Source organism: Mixophyes fleayi, chromosome 3 (genome assembly GCF_038048845.1).
Source record: "Mixophyes fleayi isolate aMixFle1 chromosome 3, aMixFle1.hap1, whole genome shotgun sequence".
Lineage (NCBI taxonomy): Eukaryota > Metazoa > Chordata > Amphibia > Anura > Limnodynastidae > Mixophyes > Mixophyes fleayi.
Genome location: NC_134404.1, coordinates 97,231,163 through 97,258,356, shown reverse-complemented (window position 1 = coordinate 97,258,356; position 27,194 = coordinate 97,231,163). Strand labels below are relative to the sequence as shown.

Below are 27,194 nucleotides of genomic sequence, written 5' to 3'. Positions count from 1 at the left end.
TGACTCATAATCCCGTTGTCGGATCTCGCGATACTCGGATCCTATAAATTCCCCGCTAGTCGCCGCCATCTTCACTCGGGCATTGATCAGGGTAGAGGGAGGGTGTGTTAGGTGGTCCTCTGTCCTGGTAGATCTCGTGCTGTGCTGTTTAGTTCTGTGCTGTGCTGTTTAGTTCTGTGCTGTGCTGTGCTGTGCTGTGTTCTGCAGTATCAGTCCAGTGGTGCTGTGTGCTGTGCTCTGTCCTTCTGAGGTCAGTGGTGCTGCTGGGTCCTGTGCTGTGTCCTGTTCAGTCCAGTGGTGCTGTGTCCTGTGCTCTGTGCTTCTAAGGGCATAGTTATTTCCCCAATATTCCCCTGTGTTTAAAAAAATAAAAAAAAGTTTTTTTAAAAAATACCAAAAACTACTTTAATTTTTTTTAATTACCACAAAATTTGCACAACCAATCCTGCAGTATAAGCCCATTGGTACTGCAATATTACCAAGTTCACACATTCAGCAGTAAAAGTCCAGTGGTACTGCAATATTACAAAGTTTACACATTCTGCAGTATCAGTCCAGTGGTGCTGTGTCCTGTGCTCTGTCCTGCTGAGTTCCGTAGTGCTGCTGGGTCCTGTGCCGTGTCCTGTTCAGTCCAGTGGTGCTGTGTCCTGTGCTCTGTGCTTATAAGGGCATAGTTATTTCCCCATTATTCCCAAGTTTTTAAAAAATAAAAAAAAAAGTAAAAAAAAATAAAAAATTTAAAAAAAAAAAATATATATAATAATTATAACCAAATTTGCAAAACCAATCCAGCAGTATAAGTCCATTGGTACTGCAATATTACAAAGTTCACACATTCTGCAGTATCAGTCCAGTGGTGCTGTGTCCTGTGCTCTGTCCTGCTGAGGTCCGTAGTGCTGCTGGGTCCTGTGCCGTGTCCTGTTCAGTCCAGTGGTGCTGTGTCCTGTGCTCTGTGCTTCTAAGGGCATAGTTATTTCCCCATTATTCCCAAGTTTTTAAAAATAAAAAAAAAGTAAAAAAAAATAAAAAAGTAAAAAAAAAATAAATAAATATAATAATTATAACCAAATTTGCAAAACCAATCCAGCAGTATAAGTCCATTGGTACTGCAATATTACAAAGTTCACACATTCTGCAGTATCAGTCCAGTGGTGCTGTGTCCAGTGCTCTGTCCTGCTGAGTTCCATAGTGCTGCTGGGTCCTGTGCCGTGTCCTGTTCAGTCCAGTGGTGCTGTGTCCTGTGCTCTGTGCTTCTAAGGGCATAGTTATTTCCCCACTATTCCCAAGTTTTTTAAAAATAAAAAAAAAGTAAAATAAAATAAAAAATTAAAAAAAAAAAAAATATATAATAATTATAACCAAATTTGCAAAACCAATCCAGCAGTATAAGTCCATTGGTACTGCAATATTACCAAGTTCACACATTCTGCAGTATCTTGTGCTACATATAATGGAGACCAAAAATTTGGAGGATAAAGTAGGGAAAGATCAAGACCCACTTCCTCCTAATGCTGAAGCTGCTGCCACTAGTCATGACATAGACGATGAAATGCCATCAACGTCGTCTTCCAAGCCCGATGCCCAATCTCGTAGTACCGGGCATGTAAAATCCAAAAAGCCCAAGTTAAGAAAAAGTAGCAAAAAGAGAAACTTTAAATCATCTGAGGAGAAACGTAAAGTTGCCAATATGCCATTTACGACACGGAGTGGCAAGGAACGGCTTAGGCCCTGGCCCGTGTTCATGACTAGTGGTTCAGCTTCACCCACGGATCTTAGCCCTCCTCCTCCTCCCCCCCCCTACAAAAAATTGAAGAGAGTTATGCTGTCAGCAACAAAACAGCAAACAACTCTGCCTTCTAAAGAGAAATTATCACAAATCCACAAGGCGAGTCCAAGGATGTTGGTGGTTGTCAAGCCTGACCTTCCCATCACTGTACGGGAAGAGGTGGCTCGGGAGGAGGCTATTGATGATGTAGCTGGCACTGTGGAGGAACTTGATGATGAGGATGGTGATGTGGTTATTGTAAATGAGGCACCAGGGGGGAAACAGCTGATGTCCATGGGATGAAAAAGCCCATTGTCATGCCTGGTCAGAAGACCAAAAAATGCACCTCTTCGGTCTGGAGTTATTTTTATCCAAATCCAGACAACCAATGTATGGCCATATGTAGCTTATGTAAAGCTCAAATAAGCAGGGGTAAGGATCTTGCCCACCTAGGAACATCCTCCCTTATACGTCACCTGAATAACCTTCATAGTTCAGTGGTTAGTTCAGGAACTGGGGCTAGGACCCTCATCGGTACAGGGACACCTAAATCCCGTGGTCCAGTTGGATACACACCAGCAACACCCTCCTCGTCAACTTCCTCCACAATCTCCATCAGATTCAGTCCTGCAGCCCAAGTCAGCAGCCAGACTGAGTCCTCCTCAATACGGGATTCATCCGAGGAATCCTGCAGCGGTACGCCTACTACTGCCACTGCTGCTGTTGCTGCTGTTAGTCGGTCATCTTCCCAGAGGGGAAGTCGTAAGACCGCTAAGTCTTTCACAAAACAATTGACCGTCCAACAGTCGTTTGCCATGACCACAAAATACGATAGTAGTCACCCTATTGCAAAGCGTATAACTGCGGCTGTAACTGCAATGTTGGTGTTAGACGTGCGCCCGGTGTCCGCCATCAGTGGAGTGGGATTTAGAGGGTTGATGGAGGTATTGTGTCCCCGGTACCAAATCCCCTCGAGATTCCACTTCACTAGGCAGGCGATACCAAAAATGTACAGAGAAGTACGATCAAGTGTCCTCAGTGCTCTTAAAAATGCGGTTGTACCCACTGTCCACTTAACCACGGACATGTGGACAAGTGGTTCTGGGCAAACGAAGGACTATATGACTGTGACAGCCCACTGGGTAGATGCATCCCCTTCCGCAGCAACAGCAACAGCTGCATCAGTAGCAGCATCTACAAAATGGCTGCTCATGCAAAGGCAGGCAACATTGTGTATTACAGGCTTTAATAAGAGGCACAACGCTGACAACATATTAGAGAAAATGAGGGAAATTATCTCCCAGTGGCTTACCCCACTTAGACTCTCATGGGGATTTGTGGTGTCAGACAATGCCAGTAACATTGTGCGGGCATTAAATATGGGCAATTTCCAGCACGTCCCATGTTTTGCCCACACCATTAATTTGGTGGTGCAGCATTACCTCAAGAGTGACAGGGGTGTGCAGGAGATGCTTGCGGTGGCGCGCAAAATTGCTGGACACTTTCGGCATTCAGCCAGTGCCTACCGCAGACTAGAGGCACATCAAAAAAGCATGAACCTGCCCTGCCATCACCTCAAACAAGAGGTTGTGACGCGCTGGAACTCCACCCTCTATATGCTGCAGAGGATGGAGGAGCAGCAAAAGGCCATTCAGGCCTACACAGCCACCTACGACATAGGCAAAGGAGTGGGGATGCGCCTCAGTCAAGCGCAGTGGAGACTGATTTCCGTGTTGTGCAAGGTTCTGCAGCCATTTGAACTTGCCACACGAGAAGTCAGTTCCGACACTGCCAGCTTGAGTCAGGTCATTCCCCTGATCAGGCTGTTGCAGAAGCAGCTGGAGAAAGTGAGGGAGGAGCTGGTAAGCCATTGCGATTACACCAAGCATGTAGCTCTTGTGGATGTAGCCCTTCGTACGCTTTGCCAGGATCCGAGGGTGGTCACTCTTTTAAAGTCAGAGGAATACATTCTGGCCACCGTGCTCGATCCTCGGTTTAAAGCGTATGTTGTGTCTCTGTTTCCGGCGGACACAAGTCTACAGCGGTGCAAAGACCTGCTGGTCAGGAGATTGTCCTCTGAAGAGGACCGTGACATGCCAACAGCTCCACCCTCATTTTCTTCCACATCTATGGCTGCGAGGAAAAAGCTCAGTTTTCCCAAAAGAGGCACTGGCGGGGATGCTGATAACATCTGGTCCGGACTGAAGGACCTGCCAACCATTTCAGACATGTCTACTCTCGCTGCATTGGATGCTGTCACAATAGAAAAAATTGTGGATGATTACTTTGCTGACACCATCCAAGTAGACATGTCAGACAGTCCATATTGTTACTGGCAGGAAAAAAAGGCAGTTTGGAAGCCCCTGTACAAACTGGCTCTATTTTACCTGAGTTGTCCCCCCTCCAGTGTGTACTCGGAAAGAGTTTTTAGTGCAGCGGGGAACCTGGTCAGTGAGCGGCGAAGGAGGTTGCTTCCTCACAACGTTGAAAAAATGATGTTTATAAAAATGAATAATCAATTCCTCAATGAAGTACAGCACTGCCCTCCAGATACTACAGAGGGACCTGTGGTTGTGGAGTCCAGCGGGGACGAATTGATAATGTGTGATGAGGAGGAAGTACACACTGTAGGGGGAGAGGAATCAGAGGTTGAGGATGAGGACGACATCTTGCCTCAGTAGAGCCTGTTTAGTCTGTACAGGGAGAGATGAATAGCTTTTTTGGTGTGGGGGCCCAAACAAACCAATCATTTCAGCCAAAGTTGTTTGGTAGGCCCTGTCGCTGAAATGATTGGTTTGTTAAAGTGTGCATGTCCTATTTCAACAACATAAGGGTGGGTGTGAGGGCCCAAGGACAATTCCATCTTGGAACTTTTTTTTTGGCATTATATGACCAATCAACAGTCGTTTGCCATGTTCAAAAAGTAAAACCAAATTTTAAAAAATTCAAGAAATTAAACCAAAAGTAAAATGCCGTGTCATAATTTAAAACAAGAGTTTTTGACGTGCTCTAAAACTACTGTATTGTTGTTTATATTTTATAAACACTACACTTGAAAGCTTGAGTCTTTCAATAAAAAAGTAACTGTCCATTGCACGAATATTTGCAACAGGGACAATTTTAGGGTTAAGAAAGCCAACTGATAACACTTCGACGCTGTCTGTCTTTATAAACACACTTGGAAGTTGGAGGAGGTATTGTGGCCCCGGCACCAAATTTACTACCGGGGCCACTCCACTGTGCAGTCCATATTTAGGTGTATCAGATATTAAACAACGGTGACAGTTGATGCCCAATTTTTTAATTATATTGTGGCCTCGGTACCAAATTGTGTACCGGGGCCACCACACTACGCAGTCCAGATACTTGTTTGGTGGAATTCAGACCAGTTGAGGGTTTTATTATTATATTGTGGGGACCACTCTATCTATACCACACTACAACTCTATACCACTCTATTTCATACTTTAATTCTATTTAATACTTTAATTCTATTTCATACTTTAATTCTATTTAATACTTTAATTCTATTACTAATTACCATAAAGAGGAACAAAATAAACCAATTTTACCAAAAGTATAATATGACTTAGACTTACAAACACTACACTTGAAAGATGGTGCCTTTAAATGAAAAAGTCAGTCTTCATTGCACGACTATGTGCAACAGGGACAGTTTTTTGGTTTACAAAGTCAACCAATAACACTTGGACCCTGTCTGTCTTTAACATACTTGATGGGATCTCAATGACGAATTGTCTGTACCATGTTTGGAGGAGGTATTGTGGCCCCGGTATCAAATTGGGTACCGGGGCCACCCCACTACGCAGTCCAGATACTTGTTTGGTGGAATTCTGACACGTGGAGGGTTTTTTAATTATATTGTGGCCTCGGTACCAAATTGTGTACCGGGGCCACCACACTACGCAGTCAAGATAGATAGATGCGTATCATAGATAAAGTACATTCAGTGGTGTGGGGCAAATTGAAAAATATTCAAAATGCACTGACATTATCAAAAACAAGAGGTTGTCACACGCTAAAACTCCAACATGTATATGATGGAGAGGATGGAGGAGCAGCCGTATGTGTAGTGTAATGCAGACCTGTTGAAGGTTTTTTATATATTTTATTGTGGTGCCCAGTGCCCACTCCTCTACGCAGTCCAGATACATTTATTGGTGCGAATCATAAAAGTTCAGGGTTTTTAATATATTGTGGTGACCCACTCCTCTACGCAGTCCAGGTACATTTATTGGTGCGATTCATAAAAGTTCAGGGTTTTTAATATATATTGTGGTGACCCACTCCTCTACGCAGTCCAGGTACATTTATTGGTGCGAATCATACAAGTTGATGGTTTTCTTATTATATATATTGTGGTGACCCACTCCTCTAGGCAGTCCAGGTACATTTATTGGTGCGAATCATAAAAGTTCAGGGTTTTTACTTTTTAATATATATTGTGGTGACCCACTCCTCTACGCAGTCCAGGTACATTTATTGGTGCGATTCATAAAAGTTCAGGGTTTTTAATATATTGTGGTGACCCACTCCTCTACGCAGGCCAGGTACATTTATTGGTGCGAATCAAACAAGTTGATGGTTTTCTTATTATATATATTGTGGTGACCCACTCCTCTAGGCAGTCCAGGTACATTTATTGGTGCGAATCATAAAAGTTCAGGGTTTTTAATATATATTGTGGTGACCCACTCCTCTACGCAGTCCAGGTACATTTATTGGTGCGATTCATAAAAGTTCAGGGTTTTTAATATATATTGTGGTGACCCACTCCTCTACGCAGTCCAGGTACATTTATTGGTGCGAATCATAAAAGTTCAGGGTTTTTAATATATATTGTGGTGACCCACTCCTCTACGCAGTCCAGAAAGATACCTTGTTGCAACGTTTTGGACTAATAACTATATTGTGAGGTGTTCAGAATACACTGTAAATTAGTGGAAATGCTTGTTATTGAATGTTATTGAGGTTAATAATAGCCTAGGAGTGAAAATAAGCCCAAAAACTTGATTTTTAAACTTTTTATGTTTTTTTCAAAAAAAATCCGAATCCAAAACCTTAAATCCGAACCGAGACCTTTCGTCAAGTGTTTTGCGAGACAAATCCGAACCCCAAAAATAACGAAAATCCGGATACAAAACACGAGACCTCAAAAGTCGCCGGTGCACATCCCTACTTATTACTAGCTGCTTACTTTATTGTTTTTAAATGTTGTGGTCACTTTCCCATTAGTCCTCATTTGTCTCCTGCACTGGAGGTGAAAGACAAGACGACTGGTAGACTTTAATGCATTTACTGGTGATCCCCGCATACCCCAGGTACGTGTATGCCCGAGTAAGAATGGGTACAAAGCAGGTCTAATAAAAGTAACAAGGACGCCCCGTTACATTACATAGCTTACAGTACATGGTTCCTGGTTATACAGTACAGGACTGCAGTGTGTTGCAATGCTTTTCAAGTTCCTCTGGCTTTGGAACTATCAATATGCTTTCCATTGGACATGCCACAAATATTTCAAAGGCTTCGTAGTACTCAAAAGCACATGCCTGAGTGGTAGGAATTACCTTCATAAAATCAAAGACTTAACCTTATGCCTTAAGGTGTGGAAAACAATATAAAACATGCCATACATATTTTCCTGTAAAGAAAAAACTGTTTCAAACAGTTATATGATCGCTCTTTGAGACAGGACAACTGAATTATTCCTTTATGAACTGTACACAGACTGGGGAAGCCAGACTGAAATTTGGAGGAGATTTTTTTTTACTACATAAGAAGTATATCCGAGTTCTACAGGGCGACAGAGATCTCACGCTGCCAGCAAACGTGCGCCACTCTAATCATATGTACAGGGAATAAATACCCTCCAGACTTGGGTAAATTTGATAGAAATACTGTATTATTTAATAAAAGGAATTCTAACCTATTATATGTATAATAAGTAGAGATGGTCACTGACCCCCGTGTTTTGGTTTTGGATTCGGTTTTGGATCTGGATTACCATCGTGTTTTGGTTTTGGTTTTGGTTTTGCAAAACTGCCATTGCGTGTTTTGGTTTTGGTTTTGGTTTTGTTTGGTTTTGTTTTGCTATTTTTTGGGAAAATCCATGTTTTTGGGCCTAAATTAACCCAATTTAGTGCTCCAACTGTTTTAGAGACAAGTAATCTAATTGTTGAGGTAATAAATCATCCAAAAAAACAGTTTAATTCTTCATTGGTAGGCCTATTCTACACACAAAACAGATTGTCTTCCTCTCCATCTATGCATATTGGCAATGCAGCCATCGTCTTTGAATGTATATTACACCCTACACTTATAGTTAAATATGTAAAGAAATGGAAAAAGCCAGTTTGGTTTCTGTCTCTCAAGGCCCCCCTCCACTTGTATAAAATACCAAAAAATTCAGCCATTATAGACTGTACAATATTAATTGACATGGAGAAAGCCAGTTTGGTTTCTGTCTCTCTAGGCCCCCCTCCACTTGTATAAAATACTAAAAAATTCAGCCATTATAGACTGTACAATATTAATTGACATGGAGAAAGACAGTTTGGTTTCTGTCTCTCTAGGCCCCCCTCCACTTGTATAAAATACAAAAAAATCCAGCCGTTATAGACTGTACAATATTAATTGACATGGAGAAAGCCAGTTTGGTTTCTGTCTCTCTAGGCCCCCCTCCACTTGTATAAAATACTAATAAATTCAGCCGTTATATACTGTACAATATAAATTGAAATGGACAAAGGCAGTTTGGTATCTGTCTGCATCAGATCCTCTCTCCACTAGGAGTAAAATAGAAAACTATTCAGCCGTTATATAATCTAGAATATAAATAGAAATTGAGAAAGGCAATTTGGTATCTGTCTGCATCATAATCATCAACATCATCATTAGCGCCCTCGTCGCCTACACAAATCTCCCCCTCATCCTCTTCTAATTCCAAAGTGGCATCCTCAATTTGGGTATCACCGGCTACACTCGGGCTATTAAGGCACACATCAGCAGAATGCTCACGATTAGACATCCCACTGTTGGATGGACTCTCCACAGGGATTGTTGTCATTTGTGAATCAGAGCAAATATTCTCCTGTAATGCCTCACTGTTATCTTGCAGCTCGGCTTTGACGCGTAACAGTAGTTGTGCACCAATTGTAGGCTGGGTAACTTTTTGGGATCTGCCACTAATAGCCAAAGGTGAAGGCCTCATTCTCTCTTTGCCACTGCGTGTGTAGAATGGCATGCTTGCAATTTTTTTTTTATCGTCACTTAACTTTTGCTCAGTTACACTTCTTTTTCGCTTCAATACAGTAAATTTTTTTTTGGTTTTTGTTTTTTGCACTAATTTGAAAACACTCTGTTGTTTGACATCGCCTTGGCCAGATGACGTACTGGGAACACTAACATCAGGACTGGTGACAGAACCTGGTTGCTCATTCAGATCATATGTGGACTGCTTTGAATCCATTCTGAGCGCAAACCACTGGGGAGTGCTAAAAATTATTTAGTAGATACTGCTGACAGATATGACTTTTGACAGCCAGAAATATTAATGCACAATTAGGGAGGACACCCCAAAAGCACTGAGGAGTGCTAAAAATTATTTAGTAGATACTGCTGACAGATATGACTTTTGACAGCCAGAAATATTAATGCACAATTAGGGAGGACACCCCAAAAGCACTGAGGAGTGCTAAAAATTATTTAGTAGATACTGCTGACAGATATGACTTTTGACAGCCAGAAATATTAATGCACAATTAGGGAGGACACCCCAAAAACACTGAGGAGTGCTTAAAATTATTGAGTAGATACTGCTGACAGATATGACTTTTGACAGCCAGAAATATTAATGCACAATTAGAGAGGACACCCCAAAAACACTGAGGAGTGCTAACATTTATTGAGTAGATACTGCTGACAGATATGACTTTTGACAGCCAGAAATATTAATGCACAATTAGAGAGGACACCCCAAAAACACTGAGGAGTGCTAACATTTATTGAGTAGATACTGCTGACAGATATGACTTTTGACAGCCAGAAATATTAATGCACAATTAGAGAGGACACCCCAAAAACACTGAGGAGTGCTAACATTTATTGAGTAGATACTGCTGACAGATATGACTTTTGACAGCCAGAAATATTAATGCACAATTAGAGAGGACACCCCAAAAACACTGAGGAGTGCTAACATTTATTGAGTAGATACTGCTGACAGATATGACTTTTGACAGCCAGAAATATTAATGCACAATTAGGGAGGACACCCCAAAAACACAGAGGAGTGCTAAAATTTATTGAGTAGATACTGCTGACAGATATGACTTTTGACAGCCAGAAATATTAATGCACAATTAGAGAGGACACCCCAAAAACACTGAGGAGTGCTTAAAATTATTGAGTAGATACTGCTGACAGATATGACTTTTGACAGCCAGAAATATTAATGCACAATTAGAGAGGACACCCCAAAAACACTGAGGAGTGCTTAAAATTATTGAGTAGATACTGCTGACAGATATGACTTTTGACAGCCAGAAATATTAATGCACAATTAGAGAGGACACCCCAAAAACACTGAGGAGTGCTAACATTTATTGAGTAGATACTGCTGACAGATATGACTTTTGACAGCCAGAAATATTAATGCACAATTATGGGGGACAACCCAAAAGCGCTGGGGAGTGCCAAATATGAAGAAAAAATAATAAACCTCTATCCTCCTCTCTGCACTAGCGATTTTGGTTAGAGCAATTGCAAGAACAATATTGTATTCTTTCTCTGTCCCTGCTCTAATTAGCCTATGACTACACCCTGCTCTCTCCCTCTGTCAAATGGCGATGGATTGCTGTGGAGGCGTGTATTTATAAAGTTGAAGTATCGCGAGAACCGAGTCCCGAGATCCGACGACGTCACAATGACGTTCGGCCTCGATTTGGATTCGGAATTGGCGGGAGAGTACCGAGCTGCTCAGCTCGGTACTCGGATACCCAAAGTTCGGGTGGGTTCGGTTCTCGGAGAACCGGACCCGCCCATCTCTAATAATAAGGGGTTATTTTCAATTCATCTTTTTTTCAAAGTGCAGTAAAAACATATGGACCTGAAGTATTCTACAAAGCAATTTTATTTCACTGCTTACTGACATTTATAACATGAAAGGGAGCTGCCACATTGCTTTTCAGCAGAGTCAAGAGTATCACCCATAGTGGAACAGCGCCCCTAGTGACCATGAAAATGATTACTGTGCTAACTCGCATGGTTCCACGGTGTAACACAGATAGCATTACTAAATTCTGAAATGTTTTCGATGAAAAGGTTTCAATTCCACAGCATATTGAAAAGTGTCAATTGCGTTTAAAGCGCATTTCTGCACACACCATGGTGAACCCTGGCACAACTATTTAAAATAATGAACCAAACCAAAAACAGTACGTTCTCTTTTTGCGCCCTTTGTTCGGAAATTACGGCTGGTGAAAGCTGCAGGAAGCAGCAGAGACCTAATGTGGCCACAACGATTTGTGTTATCTGAAGCTTTAGCCAAGCCAGAGCTTTGAGAAGGTGGAACAGGTACAATACAGTCAGTACCAGGAACATGTAATTACAGAATGTGCACCACAACCCAATAAACAAGGCAAGGACTGAATTTCTGGGTATGAGGAAGAATTGTGAAGATCTGAAAGAACTGAACTTGTATTTGCACGTTTTTATTTTTCCGGCAAAACAAATATGTAGTGTGATAAACATGAACACACAAAACCTTTTCTTCCCTTTTTAACTTCCTGTTTATAAACATATATTCTGGTTATCATACTGACTGAGATCTTTACAGCAAAATCAACTATGCAACTGTTGTTTCCATTTTTTAATATATATATTTGACTCCACCCCCCCCCCCGAGTCTAGCAGAGCCCCGGTAGTCTTACCACTGAAATACCAATGTTCACAAGAAACTGTTTTTTGTTTCTTTTTAAATTCTATTTATAGGTAAGAAGATAGTACCTGTCCCATTGGTCCAACGACTGTGGTGTATTCATCTAGTGAGGCAACCTTTTAAACTACCCGATACCTGGAGAAATTTGTATGCTGAAGCCTTAATTTTGTAAATAGTGGAAGTTGTAAAGGCAGGATCCTTAATGCTCTGCTACTCTCCAGGGGGCATATTTAACAAATAGTGATGGTGCACTATCAAGCACTTACCGTAAAATCCACGGCCCTCTGTGTGTCCCGCATATTTTAGAACGGTGCATCGCATCAGATATCGTGGCTATCTGCTGCGTTTTTGGGAGCAGTCACCATTCAATAGTATGGTGACTGCTCCCTCTCGCAATCTAACAAGTCCTGAAAAATAGTTTTTTTTCAGAAACTTGTCATGTTAATGTACGCCAGATGAAGCTGGCCTAAATTAACATAATTGAAAAATTTCAGTGCTGTCAGCTCTGCTCCGAAGAGCAGAGCTGGACAACGCATGTGTGGAGGGATCACATGATCCCTCCCTGTCACTCACCGCTCTCTCTGCAACTATAGTTGCAGAGACAGAGCGGAGATGTTTGTGCGCATGTCCAGTTCTTTGAACTGCACATGCGCAATTGCAGTAAGAGAAGCGAAGAGGGCGAGGAGGAGATCCAGAGACAGCGCATTCCGAAGAGGCGGGGTAAGTATGATTTCTTTATCACAGAAACAGCAGTTTATCGGAACTGCTGTTTCTGTGTTGGGTTCTACATAAATTTGAGAAATAGTTCAATCCTTATCAATGCGATAAGGATTGAAAACTATTTTTCACTTTATGTGAACATTGATAAATGTGCCCCCAGGGAGCAAAGAGAAAAAATATAATGGTTTCGCTTTACTAACCAGAGTAGGCCGACGCGTTAACATACTTACTAACTTTTGTATTATCCCAGAGGGGAGGTCAAGTGCAGGGGGGGCATGATGCACCAATTTGCATCATTTTGGCCCTGCCCCCATTTTGTGATGTCACTCTTACAGAATTTTGTCATTGTGGCAGTGGGGGTCAAAATTACGTGTTTCATCATTAGGAGATGGGTGGGAAAGACCTGGGGGTAAATGTATGAAAATGCGGGTTCTTCAACACCCGCGTGTGTTGAAGAACACGCGGGTGTTGAAGAACCCGCATGTTCATACATTTACCCCCTGCTCTCTTGGGGGGTCAGGGAGAGCTACACAGACAGTCTGGGATGGTAGGCAAGTACGTGCGTTAGATTCTTTCTTTCATTGTCTAACTTGTGCTAGACAGGCAAAAGTGTATTGTTGATTGGTTGTTGTGGTTCAATGCATCATTTTAAATGAGTAAATTAACCCTACTGTACTCGTAATGAAGTCCTTAAAGTTTTCACTAAGCAATTGTATATGACTTTATATGACTGTTTTTTTGCATGTGCTTTGAGTGTAATATTTCACTATGCAAGAGGAATATTTGGTGGAAGTACAAAAAGGTTAAAACAAATGAGGTGTCTGTTATAGTATTTTCAATGCAGTCAGTCAGGAGCGAGTGAACAGATGTAACACTGTAAGAACCAGGAAATGATGGTGTGTGGTTTCACCTTGTGACTGTGTGAACTCTCATAATCTCCGTGTCACCTTATGAAACCTGGCAGGAAGCGCTCCGAGTAAACATGAAAACAGTGTGTGGTGGTCATCACTGAGATACAGCCAATGCACGGACCTACAGTGCTGTCGCTGACTGTATCTAAGGGCGTGTGTTCTGTTGTGAAGATGTACATGTTACAGCTTGCTAAAAATAAAGATGTTGTAATTGATGCCAACTGAGTAAGTGTTTGTTTCCAATAATATAATTCAGGGATAATAAGTCCACGGACACTCTCTAGATGACATAGTAAAGAAATCATTTTCCGGAGGATAGTAATATAAGTGTACAGGGACCTTATTGCTTGGTCTAATAAATACAAATCTAATCAATTCCAGTGACTAGTGCTGCAATGTTGTTATAGGTATACATATCTACATAGCTTTAGGCATGGGTATGCCAAGATTCTCCTTACATTAAGATGTCCTGGGTTAGTATTCTGTACATGTAAGAGACAGCGATTACTGTGAAGTACATGGATACTAGTGATATATGTAAGCCTATATAAGACTGAGGATAAAAGGCAGAAAAAGCAAGGCCAAGGTGATTCTAATACATGTATGCTATTCCTACATACGTGTTTCTATTGAACACTAAAGATTGCATCACTAAATGCCATTTATACAGTTATGATTTGCCGGTGTTTAAATGTAATAATGTCACTTGGGTATTGAAACAATAACAGCTTTTTATTAACAGTGGCCATCATGATTTATGCCGGGCCCTGGAGGGCGCCACAGATTAAAAAAGTTTCTTTAAAACTGTGCGGCGACCGCTGACCATACTTTTCACGGCCGCCACACAGCTTCACATACATCCACAGGGAGGGAGGGGGGGGAGGGACTATTGCTCACCACCACCGCCGCCTCTCTGCTCCGTCTCCTCCCCTCCACTCACTGACTGACTGTCGGGCGTGACATCAGTGTGAGTGAGTGGAGGGGAGCAGACGGAGCAGAGAGGAGGCAAGTTAGAAGCAGGTAAGAAAAGACGCACATTTTCAAAATCAGCGCCCCCACCCTGCACACTTACACACTATTTTGTAAGTGTGCAGGGTGGGGGCGCCGATTTTGAAAATGTGCCGCGCACGGGGGGGGGGCGTGGCGCCGGTTTTGTAAATGTGCCTAGGGCGCCACGGACCCTAGCACCGGCCCTGAATAGGGGTTCCTGATTTTAATGGAAACTACCCCAGGGGGTTCTGCATTTGAGATTGTTTGAGGATTGGGGAGGGAATTCTGCTCATTCCAGTGGGATTTCCAGAGAATGCAATATATGTAGGAACCCCACTGAAACAAATGGGCAAAGCTCTGTACATGCACAAAGGATTTTTTTCATCGATACTTTAATACTTTTTGTAACTCCGCTCCTGGAGATCTCGGAGGGGAGATCGGGTGACATTTGCAGTGGGGAGCATGACGCGTCAATTAGCATAATTTTGCACGACATCCTGGTGAAAAACTGCAAATGCGTCATCCTTCCGCAGGGCGAAAATGGAGCAATTCGACGCAATTAATTTCAATGAGGCCCCCCAGGGCCGTCCACTTCACTAGAAAATGAGCTGGAAGTGGGAGGGTGGCCTGCTCTTACAGGAGTTCAGGGGAACTGCCTGACTTGTGAGACTCTTCTGGACATTCCGGGAGTATAGGCCAGTATGTTGTTATTGGTCTTGCTACGTGTGACAATTTTTTGGAAGATTTGTAAAACTGGTGATCTATAGGTCGATTCGTCTTTAACAGACTTAAAGATTAGCAAATCGACCTATAAATCACTGAAATATCTATCATATATATAAACATATCACTAGTTCTGCAAATTGATTTTAAGTACAGCCCCCCTTCCCCCATACTGAAGAGCTGGGTAATCATCAGAAAGCCAAAAATGGTATTGCTGTTTAATTAACCACTCTGAATACTCTAAACTCAGGAGAATATAATACTTCTCCTTTTAAACAGATATGGAAGTTATATTGTGAGCATGGAAGGTAAAAAAGTCACTTTAAATTTGTTATTGATTGCAAAATAGCAAATAAGTTTCTACTTGCTTGAGTAAATTCTTGCTTGCATGAGTAAATTGAAGGTTAAACAGGGGTCATTAAAAAAAGAAAAGAGAATATTAGCTAAGAATAATTTATCTACAAAGTTTCACTAAGATGTTCCCTAAAGAAGTTTTTTTTAATTACCATATTTATTTATTTTCAGGGTTTTTTTAATTTTAAAGATGCGACTACACCAAAACTACAAAGGACGTGACCCCAGGACTCCGGTGTAAATAGTATATTCCTCACCCCTTCCTTCACTGAACACCCCCAAATAATTTTGAACCCGAAGCTGACCTACTCAAATAAGGCAGAGCCATTCAGAACCGCAACTCTCTATGAGTTGCCTGGGCCACAGATAAATATATCACAAACAGAGCAGTTCTGGGGTTAGGACCCCTACGGTTCCACTATAAGACGGAGGGGGGGGGATTACTACCTTGAGTTCTCCTTGAAAGAAGAACTCCACACAAAGCTATGTTTTCAATGAGCTACATAAAAAATGAAATAGAACCTACTGCAGATGCGCTGTTCACCAGATCCACCAGAATCCCTGATGACACAAACCCTACTCTCTCTTTCTATCACTCGTTCAAGTTGTCCAAAAGAATTTATGACCCCTTCCCACAAATGATGTAAAATATGTATCTATCTCAGCATTGTTACCTAATTTAATGTAGTTTTCCACCTGTGCAAGATGGATTTGTGAGTATCCCATGTACTGGAACAAATACAGTCTAAGTGCAGTCACACTGTATCCATTGACATATAAAAGACAACTTCCCCTAAGTACTTTTTCTAGTTCATCATTCAATGTCATTCGAATGTTATGGAAGATTATACACCGATCAGCCACAACATTAATACCACTGACAAGCGATGTGAATAACATTGATCATACAATGGCACCTGTCAAGGGTCAAGGGTCAGTTCTTGAAGTTCATGTGTTGGAAGCAAGAAATATGGGCAAGCATAAGGATCTGAGTGACAAGGGACAAATTGTGATGGCTAGACGACTGTCCGAGCATCTTCAAAACGGCAGGTCTTGAGAGGTGTTCCCACTATGCAGGGGAAGAGTTGGCACCAGGATGCACTATGGGAAGAAGGCAAGCCCATGGAGGCAGTGTGATCCTTTGGGCAATGTTCGGCTGGGACACCTTGGGTCCCGACATTCATGTGGATGTTACTTTGACACGTATCACCTACCTAAAAATTGCTGCAGACCAAAAAAACCCCTTCATGGCAACGGTATTCCCCAATGGCAATGGCCTCTTTCAGCATGATAATGCGCCCTGCCACGCTGCAAAAATTGGTCAGGAATGATTTGAAGAACATGACAAAAAGAGTTCAAGGTGTTGACTTGGCCTCCAAATTCCTCAGATCTCATCAAACGTCATCAGTGGGATGTGCTAGAAAAAAAATCAGAGCCATGCAGGCTCCACCTTGCAACTTACAGGACTTAAAGGATCTGCTGCTAACGTTTTGGTGCCAGATACCACAGGAGTTTTTGTGGAACCCATGCCTACAGAGTTGTTTTGGCATCACAAGGGGGGCCTACACAATATTAGGCAGGTGGATTTAATGTTGTGGCTGATCGGTATATTACTGTTAAAATTATGGGGAGTAATGAGTTTCGTATCAAAGATAGGGAATGCCTAATTTTAGTTTAAATATAATAGATGCAGATCCGACATTTTTGTTTAGAGCCATTGCCTGCCTCCATCCACATAGCCTGCAAAATCCGTCTCTGCAGTCTGCACAAACAAAGCAGCTTCATGGTGTCCTAACAGGAGAATATAAGCTATTGTACTATGTCTGAATGTTGTTACTTAGGTGCGCACAACTCCATGATGGGGTCCAATAATATCTATTTGAGGTTGTCAGATAAGCAATAACTTCTACTAAGACCTTTCTCTTCTGGAGTTCCACAACAATGGCATACTGACACTAAATCTCCCATTACAATGTCATACTTAGGGTCCCAGAACAATTGTGCATTCACACTTTGGTTCCCAGCTATAAATAGTTGAATACTATGGCTGTAATTGACTCACTATGTGGCAGAATGATCACACATTTCTACATGCCATTTGTAAAGTAATATAAACATAATTTACTAAGCTATTCATATTTCACAGACACTCTTGTTCGTCTGAAAAGGGCATAGGACACCTTACGAGTAAGCACCGCTTAGTAAATCTATCGTGGCCCAGATTATTTTTCGCTGTATGTCATCAAAATCATGAAGCACTTTAGGACAGCTATCAATTTCTATCTTCCAGCAACCAACTATTGTTTACATGCAAGCAAGTGTCCTCTGGGAAAATTCCTGTCTCAAATAAAGTGGAAAGCTTTCCACGTACCTTGAGTGGTGTCATGCCAAGCATAGCGTGTCACTGCCATTTCACAGGAGATATTGATGCTCTGCCAACTGAGGCATGACAATCATACTGCACACCACTGCAGCTCTGGGCTAAATAGGTGCGCTTTTTTTTAATCATCTGTGTCTTTGTGTGTTAGGTTCCTTTTGTAAAATAATTTCATTGTTATGACTCATTCATAGAATTAAAGGACCAGTAGGCACTAAAGTTACACATCTTCCATCATGAAATTATATCAATTGATCTAGCATTTTTATCATGAAAAAAAAACATGTCCATAAATTTATATCCCTTGATCTGGCAGTTTGAACCTAAAAGAAAAGCCATAAACAATATTTTAAAAAATCTTTTTTTGAAGCTTGATGAAAAAACCTAATCAATCCACGGGGTCATGCTTGAAAAAATAACAAACAGTTTCTAAACAATGCAAACTAGCTCTTGACAGCAACAGCTCCCGATGCATAATGAGAAAATGACAGACGCTAGGTTTATTTATAACATTGGGGCTTTTTCCTGTCCTCAGTTCTGAGGTTGTTGTATTTTTTATTAACCTTGCCCCATCCTACTCCTCCTGTGCTTCCTTCCCCTCAGTGTTCTCGTCCCTCACCCCAACTTGCCTGTCATGCTCACCCCACTTTTAGATTGTAAGCTCTCTTGGGCAGGGCCCTCTTTACTCATGTCCTCCTCCTCCTGTTTACCTTTGCCTTAAGCCCTCCACCTTTTCTCTCCATTACATCACTTGACTCCAGCCCCCATCTTTTCTCTTCTCCAGTGTGTCCTCTTCTCTATCTCTGCCCTGATCCTGCAAGTGGTGCCCACACTACTGAGCACTGGTGCAAACCCTTTTTCACTTCCCACCTCCCTCCTGCACTCCCTCTCTATCTGTACACTAGAAGTCACTTTTACCACTTTGCCCTGTACACCTTTCTCTGCTAAGTTGGTAATTATTTATACTTATTGCACTTTGTTTATACTTTTTTCTTTTACTGCACTTTGTTTCTTTACCACCCTGTATGCCATGTATCATTACCTTGTACTGTTATCCCTTGCCCTTTGTACGGCTCTGCTCACCCTTTGTGGCACCTCATAAATACAAGATATTATTATTATTATTATTATTATTATTAATAATAATAATAATATTCCAAGCATGTTTAAATTGCTCTACTATATTAGCCTAATCACCCCTACTACCTCTGATGGGAGGCTATTCCACTTATCCACTACCCTTTCTGTGAAGTAATTTTTCCTCAAAATTCCTCTGAACCTACTTCCTTAATAGTTTTAGTACATGTCCTCATGTTCTAGTACTTCTCTTCTTTTGAGTAATGTTTCCCTCCTGTACCTTGTTTAAACCTTTGAATAAGAGAAGAGAAAGTTTCGATCAAATATATCAAACTATACATATCAAGATATTTTAGTCTATCCAGATAAGTTTTGTGATGTAGGCCAATGTATTTATATCCTTCTGGAGAGATGGCCTCCAGAACTGAACACAGTATTCTAGATGAGGCCGTATCAATGACCTATACAGTGGCATTACTACTTCTTTCTTTCTGCTACCGATTCCTCTCCCTATACAACCAAGCATGTGACTCGTCTTTCTCATTGCTTTATTACATTGCTTACCTGCCTTTAATTCACCTGAAATAGTGGCTCCTAAATCTCTTAACTCCTCAGTATTGCCCATTAAAATGCTATTAATACTATATTTAGCCTAGTGTATGATTTTGCATTTTTTGGCATTAAACTGTAGTTGCCATGCTCTTGACCATTCCTCTAGTCTACCCAGATCATCAATCATTTGCTTTACCCCTCCTGGTGTGTCTACCCTTTTGTATATCTTTCCGTCAGCCTCAAAAAAAGTCATACTTTCCCTTCAATACTATTTGCAATGTCACCAATAAAGATATTAAGAAGCACTGGCCCAAGTACAGTACTCCACCGGTAACCTTTCCCTGCTGTGAATGCACTATATTTACTACAACTCTCTGTTTTCTATCCTGCAGCCAAGATCTTACCTATTCAACAATCTTAGAATCCAATCCCAAGCTTTCAAGTTCAACAGTCTGCAATGAGGTACAGTGTTAAAAACCTTACTAAGACCTAGATAAACTACATCTACCCCCCCCCCCCGCCCTTATCCATTACTGTAGTCACCCCTCAAACAAGTCAATAAGATATGTTTGGCTCGATCTTGCCCAGTAAATCCATCCTGTTTGGGATCCTGTAAATTGCTGGATTTGAGACTACAATTTTCTTTCAAGAGTGTTTCCATCCATTTTCCTACTACTGATGTAAGGTTCACTGGTCATTAATTGCCCTATAATGGCTAACAATATCCCTCCTATGTAGGCCTTAAATAACAAACTTTTAGGTAATTTCATATTATTTATTAAACTGTGTAAAAGTCATAACCTGCTGCTATAAATCCATAGTTGTCTACTCTCCTGGAATGTCCAAGAGACTCCCAAATATTTGGGAGCTCTCCCAGACTTTCAGGAGTGCAGGACAACCTCCGGCATGCTGCCCTGTGTTGGCAAAGTGTGTGGGGGCGTGGCTAACTGTGTCATCCTGACCCCACCCCCGGCTTAAACACGCGATTCACATGGTCACTCCCCTATGACAGAGTCACCTCCAGAGGTTTCGCTGCCCAAGTTGGCAAGTGTGTATAAATCAAATAAAAGTAGCCTGGAAATACTTTTGGTAAAGTATGTAAAAGGTACACTATAGGCAACAAGAGACTGATATTAGCTACATTAACTCATCCAAACCATGGTCAATCTTTCCATCTTTAGTTTGACAATGATAAATACATCTACCATAGTTTGTATTATATAATACCATATGATTTAAAGTCAAATGTTGTATTGTGTTATCGAGTTACTATGTCACTGTAAAGAATATTTTTAGGGGTTAACCTTAAAAGGGCAGGGCTGGACAAAATACGTGTCTAAAAAAAGGCCCCTTCTCCAGTTCTGTGTCTGTAAATCGCCAAATACTGGGTATCTATTCTAAGGATTCTGGCATTAGAGGCACAGTGATCAATATTGTGAATAGGTTTTGCCAGTGCTTTTTTTGTAAGGAAAAAAGGTGCCAGAACTCACATCACGCAGTCAATCACTGTACACACACCCACACACGTCAGTTGTATAACGAAACATAACAGTCGCCGCCAGCAGTAAGCTCTCAGCCTGCGACCACATGACCAATAACAAGCTGAGCAGCACCACAAGCTGAGCAGCGCCACAAGCTGAGCAGCACCACAAGCTGAGCAGCACCACAAGCTGAGCAGTGCCATCACAACCAGTGCGGGCTAAGTACGCATGCATCGGACTCGACACACAAGCATCCCGCATGCACCGTCTTATTGATTTTGCCGCCGACCTCCTACGCTCGATAAGGCGATTCAAGTCCACGTGGACCAAACATCAAATGTTCAAAGTTACTTTTAAAACTTGGAAAATCAGTCGAAAAAAGATGCCGGAACTCAGTTCCGGTGAGTTCTATGATAAAAAAAAAGCACTGGCTATTGCTATAACTGCCATCATTGAGGTTTACAATAACAGTGAGAGTGACTGTAACGGCAGTAATAGTAATATTAATTTTTTTTACGGCTAGACACGATGTCTGGAAGTACTACTGCTGGGCACTAATTCTACTAGTGGGGTCACAGGCTGGTCTAGTTCTTTTTGTGGGGACAAAAGCTGGCTTGTATTCCCTGCCAATGTATATAGCCCTCAGCCAAAAGAATTTTCTCATGATTCATAATAATTTTATTACAATATTACTGGCTCCTGACTTTTGATTAAATATGTGCAGACCGGATCTTTTCACCAACGTGTCTACACAGCCATAGGCTCATGTGGTGCTCTGATCTAATGATGTAATTACATCACACTGTTGACCCCTTGAGGGACTTGAGGCCCCAGAAAAATATAATGCTGCTCCTTAATGCCACTGACTTTGACATTTTGGAGAACTTGAACTTTTTTCAAACAGCAAGAAAACCCACTATAGGACGATGTCCACTCAGTATCTATCTAAGTAGCTACCTCTCTCATTCCTTTACTTAAAGCTGCTTTAAACCCCATTCAGGAGCACGGACAATCTATTCGGTGGGAAACGTAAGGAATGCCAATATACAGAAGCTTAAAGGACTCATTCACATATTGCTGTGCAGGTGCATTTGATGCAGTGTATTTACCATGTTTGTGTACTTTGTGATCTCCCATTGACACTCTGCACTACGTAGGTAACGTAGACAGCTTGTCCACCAATGCACCAAACATTTGCCACAGACATTAAAATAATATAATCAATATCCACTCAAAAATCACCTAAAAACATATCTTTCACCAACAGTACAATACAGTTCTGACTTCTGGGAGGACAAAGGTTATGTTGTTATACCAGACTGAGGAGTGTAGCTAAATGGGATGTGGCCTGTGCGGTTGCTGCATTTGTAACACCAATCTTCATGTAGGATTTCTTGCATTTAAAGTTATTTCTAGTTGGTATTGCCAGAATTCACAGGGGATGTTATAAACAGTGTAAAGAGGGAAAGAGTACAAAATGTTGTATAATACAGCCAATCAATTATAAAATTCTACATAAATATTCTAAATTTTCAATAGACTCAAAAACAATCAGATTGTAGTTAGCACTTATGTAGTATATTTTACTAAATGACAGCTAGAATCTGATTGGTTGCTATAGGCAACATCTCCAGTTTTTCAAACCCACAGTTTAGTAAATATACCCCTTAGACTCATTTGCCTGGATTTCAGGAGGAAACATTAGTTGAAGCCATGGACACCAAGTTTTATGAAATAATACTGATGAGTTCAGTTGAAATATGCTAATCAATTCCATCTCATACATGAATCAGAGCTTTCGCCTGAGGACGAACAGGTTGGGACGAGTTTAGACTCTTCCAAGAGTTGGCAATGAGACAGGTAGCAGCACTGAAGACATATGTTACACACCGGACCCGCTGTCTTTCTAGCAGGGGTCCGACATACTTACCGGCTCACTGCAGTAGTCCCCTTCGGCACAGAGCGCCATTGCTCCTCTCTGCTGGCCGACATGTTCGATTCATCTGGTCTCTTTATAATCTCCTCCTTCCATTCATTACTAGCAGAGTATTTAAAGCACCTGTGGAAGATCTCAGGTGCCTGTTCTTTGTGTCAGTTTCCTTGTGCTCTGCTATCCCTTTGCTGCAGCAGCCTACTATCAACTGTCTGCTCCATTGAATCCCCTGCTGTTCCATGTAGTTACTACATGAGCGCAGACTATCACACTCTTGTATCCTGCTCCGTTGTTCCCAGTGGTTACTACAAGTCTGCAGACTATTGCACCACTGTGTCCTGCTCCCAGCAGTTACTACAGGCTCTGCAGACTACTGCTCCCTATATTCTGTGCTGCTATGCTCAGTGGTTACTTTATGATCCACAGACTATCCTTCGATTGAAACATTCTCCAAGCTTATTGGTTACCCTCTAGACTTCTACCACCACTCCAGCCTAGTACCCTCAGTACCTAGCAGCCTACTATTTTTGTTACCGTCGGTGCCAGCAGATCCTCTTCATTTCTTATATGATCTCTTCTCTTCCTAGCCTCCGGGTTCTCCTATCAGGTCTTGTCTAGCACTCTCTGAGGGCCGCAACCTGAGGGGCAGAGGCCGTGAAGTCCACACCTCCATGCAGGGGTCCCTGGTGAATACCATCTGACACATTAGACTTCGCGCCTTTGGGTTGAGTAGATCCAAGCCACACAGACCTCAATGGTCCAACAATCCCCAGATTTTGTGACAACGTCTGACAAGTTTATTAAGATGCTTTGGTGCGTCCAGGAGTGGAAGAGGCAGCAAGAGGTATTTAGATTGGAAAGGGATACCAGAGTCAGAGTTTTACGTGGGAATGGATATCTGACCAGAATCTCGGAAGGGCTGGGAAGGTTCAACATATGTGTAGAAAGGAACCATCCTTTGGAAGCACCTCCAAATTAAGGATTTTATTTTACTACAAAGAATGTTGTCAGTGTTTTTATTTTAAAAGTTTGAATTAAAAGAAATTTGAAGCTAGGATTAGTGCAAAGTATTTTTTTTTACCATGTTGATTAATATTTAGTTTATTACAATAAAGTATGAGTGTTTTGTAAAACAGGAAAGCTGTAATAAGTATAAACTAGATATGTAACAGTGTACACAGTGGCAGAACTACCATTGATGCAGCAGGTGATAACGGGGCCCACTGCATGACAGATGCAGAGAATTGGGGGCCCTGGTTCCCTCCTCCCCACCTACCTGCACCAGGGCCCACAGCTCGCTAGCTCCGCCTCTGAGTGTACATAATACAACGTATATATAACTGTACATAAGACAATGTGAAAATGGTAATTTTTTTAAACTGGCTACCTAAATACAAACGGTTTTCATGTGCAATGTCTAGAAGAAAATTCAGAACCTAATAGCTCAGCTAGCTGAGTAATCTGGAATTGCTGCATTACCGCCTGCACTGTGGACAGTGCTAAACAATGTGCTATGCAACAGCCAACAGATAAATCTGTGATTATTGTAAACTCTAAATATTGAGAAAATAATAATATTAAAAGCACAAAAACAAATTGAATGTATATGTATTAAAGAGCTGTAAAGAATTGAGTGAGTACCAAACGAATAGAATAGACTCAATAATATATTTGCATGTACACTTGTTTAATTGTTTTGCCACAAAATGGCTATATATATATAAATATATATATATATATATATATATATATATATATATATATATATATATATATATATATAAAACGGATTTTAAAACATTGCTATACCATTGTGATATTTAAATTATAATATATATATCTTTTAAATTAACACTTCTCAAAATGTTTTTGAATGTTCATGTTTTGCCTTGTGCTAATGTCTAAGCACTGATGTAAGTTCATGTGATCACTTAATAATTGGCACCACCCTGTCAAGTTATATTAGTCACGTCTCCATAGACAAAGTTTTCCAATTACGTTCCGTTCCATTTCTTTAAGTGTATTTTCCATTCTGGCAAGAATTAGACACCAGTCTTCATTACCCCAAGTTAAATCACGATGTGGAAAGGATACTACGAGCTATGCTACTATCTTATACATTTATAATGTTACATTGAGTCATTAAGGGTCATTTCCGAAAGCACAAAAATGCACCCGCGTTCATTTGTGATGTCATGCCCCCATCTTTGCGCAAGATAGCGGCATACATGTGGGGTGCAGAATTGGGCATTTCCTGATGAGAGGAGAAGACGGATCCTAGTTAAATGCAGGTTGGGTGGACTAATGCGCCCAATTACAGAAGGCCTCTTCCTCCCCATAGAGGATTAAATTTTTTTTACTGGTGCTCAGGAATTGCTGTTGATCAGATGTTGTCCTATGCATTCAATTGCATGGTATTTGTACAACCCTGGCAAATCTGATACAGGTAAGCACATTTATATGTAAAGAAATACCCAGACAATAAAAATATTGTAATGAACAAAAGTGACCCATGTAATAAGATAGACTTGCTGTCCCCTAACTGAAACGATACAAACATGATGTCTGACCAAGGAGTATTTTAGGAAAAAGAATTCAAGTTAATAAGGAACATAAAGAGCTAGTAAGATGGACTTTAAAGCAACATTTTAATGGTATACACAATGCATATTTTAATGAGCACCCGCAATGCTACAAACAATAGGTGAATCCCTATTTTTCCAGGCTGAGGATTTCACAAAAAAGGAATGTGGCTGAGTATACAAGTATTCATTAAGTTGCAAGGGAACAGGATGCACTTTAGGCAGCACATGGTAGTGGGTAGAAGGTAGCACAAAGGTTGGATACTAAGGGATAGGATTTATAAGAAGATGTAGAAGGAAAGGGTTAGGCTCTGAGGAGAGGGGAGTTTAGGCAGCACATGGTAGTGGGCAGAAGGTAGCACAAAGGTTGGATAATAAGGGGTAGGATTTATAAGAAGATGTAGGAGGAAAGGGTTAGGCTCTGAGGAGAGGGGAGTTTAGGCAGCACATGGTAGTGGGCAGAAGGTAGCACAAAGGTTGGATAATAAGAGGTAGGATTTATAAGAAGATGTAGGAGGAAAGGGTTAGGCTCTGAGGAGAAGGGAGTTTAGGCAGCACATGGTAGTGGGCAGAAGGTAGCACAAAGGTTGGATACTAAGGGATAGGATTTATAAGAAGATGTAGAAGGAAAGGGTTAGGCTCTGAGGAGAGGGGAGTTTAGGCAGCTTGAAACATCTAAGCTCTATGGAGGAAGAGTGATTGTTCATCGAGCAGTTGTCGTTATCACTAGTGAGGAATTGAACAATACATTTTTATACATGAATTAATTATACAGCAATTGTCCTAGAACAAATTCACCCTGGACTATGGGCTTAGACTGATAAGGGGGCATAGTTTTAAGAATGGGTCATTAGTATTCTATCCTCTGCGGAGAGAAAGAGGAGATATTGACATCTATTTTTCTTGTTAGTTATAGCTAATTTTGGATGTTTGGTTTGCTTTTAATATTGATATTCTATAGGGATAAAACCTGTATATGGAATGGCCAGTCAAATATATAAAAATATGATTTTACAAAGGTAATGAGATTAAGTCATTTTCTAATGAAAACATACCATGATTGGCCAAATTAAGTCATGACTAAAAGGAAAAAAAATGGGTTAATCATACAAGGATAGCTCAGTAAAGAAGGGGCAAATCGTGACACCATAACTACAGAATCAAGTATTTTATTAGCAAAACACAAAATAATGAATAAAAAAAAAAAGTTGCATAATAGCAGAAGATGACTTAAAGGCAAATTTCTGATAAACGGTGCATAAGTTACTGCAAAAAAAGTGCTGTAACCCATAGGAAACAGATTTTGCCATTTCTCTAGTACGCTTTAGAAAAGGAACACAAGTATCCGACTGACTGCACTGTTTTACACAGATATCCTTTTGCCACTTTTCATAAATGTCCCAATACTCTTTAAGAATAATCTTATTAAAGTTTATTTGGGCCAGAAACTAATATTGCAAATCAAAACTACCCATTGCAACTGTAGAAATGTATCAGATGTATTAAATGTAGAATTTTGCAATTCAATAACTTGTCACACTGAATTATCTCAAACCCATGTCCAATGAAGTATCTTTCAAAAAAACAGTTTTATAATTCATAGAGAACAATATTACATGGTGGCTGAATTCAGCGTATCCATTAATTTATTACTTACACAAGACTAGATATCAGTCAATAAAGCGATAGTGAACTAGTGTTTAATTCTCTCTGCCATGTTTATGGCGTGTTGCCACACAAGATCCAGTGACCTTTTCTCACAGAAACACAG

The 27,194-nt window shown here is 41.0% G+C and overlaps 1 protein-coding gene across 2 annotated transcripts in view; it reads right to left on the bottom strand.

Annotated features, from left to right (window-relative positions):
• The window catches only part of LEKR1 (leucine, glutamate and lysine rich 1), a 137,730-nt gene that overhangs the window by 96,928 nt on the left and 13,608 nt on the right, over window positions 1-27,194 (bottom strand). Inside the window, exon 1 of one of the 2 annotated variants that reach the window (XM_075202048.1) lies at window positions 22,839-23,138. The exons of the other annotated variant lie outside the window; for it this stretch is intronic. Coding sequence (XP_075058149.1) covers window positions 22,839-22,900 — 62 coding nt within the window. The 5' untranslated portion in view covers window positions 22,901-23,138. Of the gene's footprint in view, window positions 1-22,838; window positions 23,139-27,194 lie in introns of those variants that run through there. 2 annotated transcript variants of the gene reach the window in all.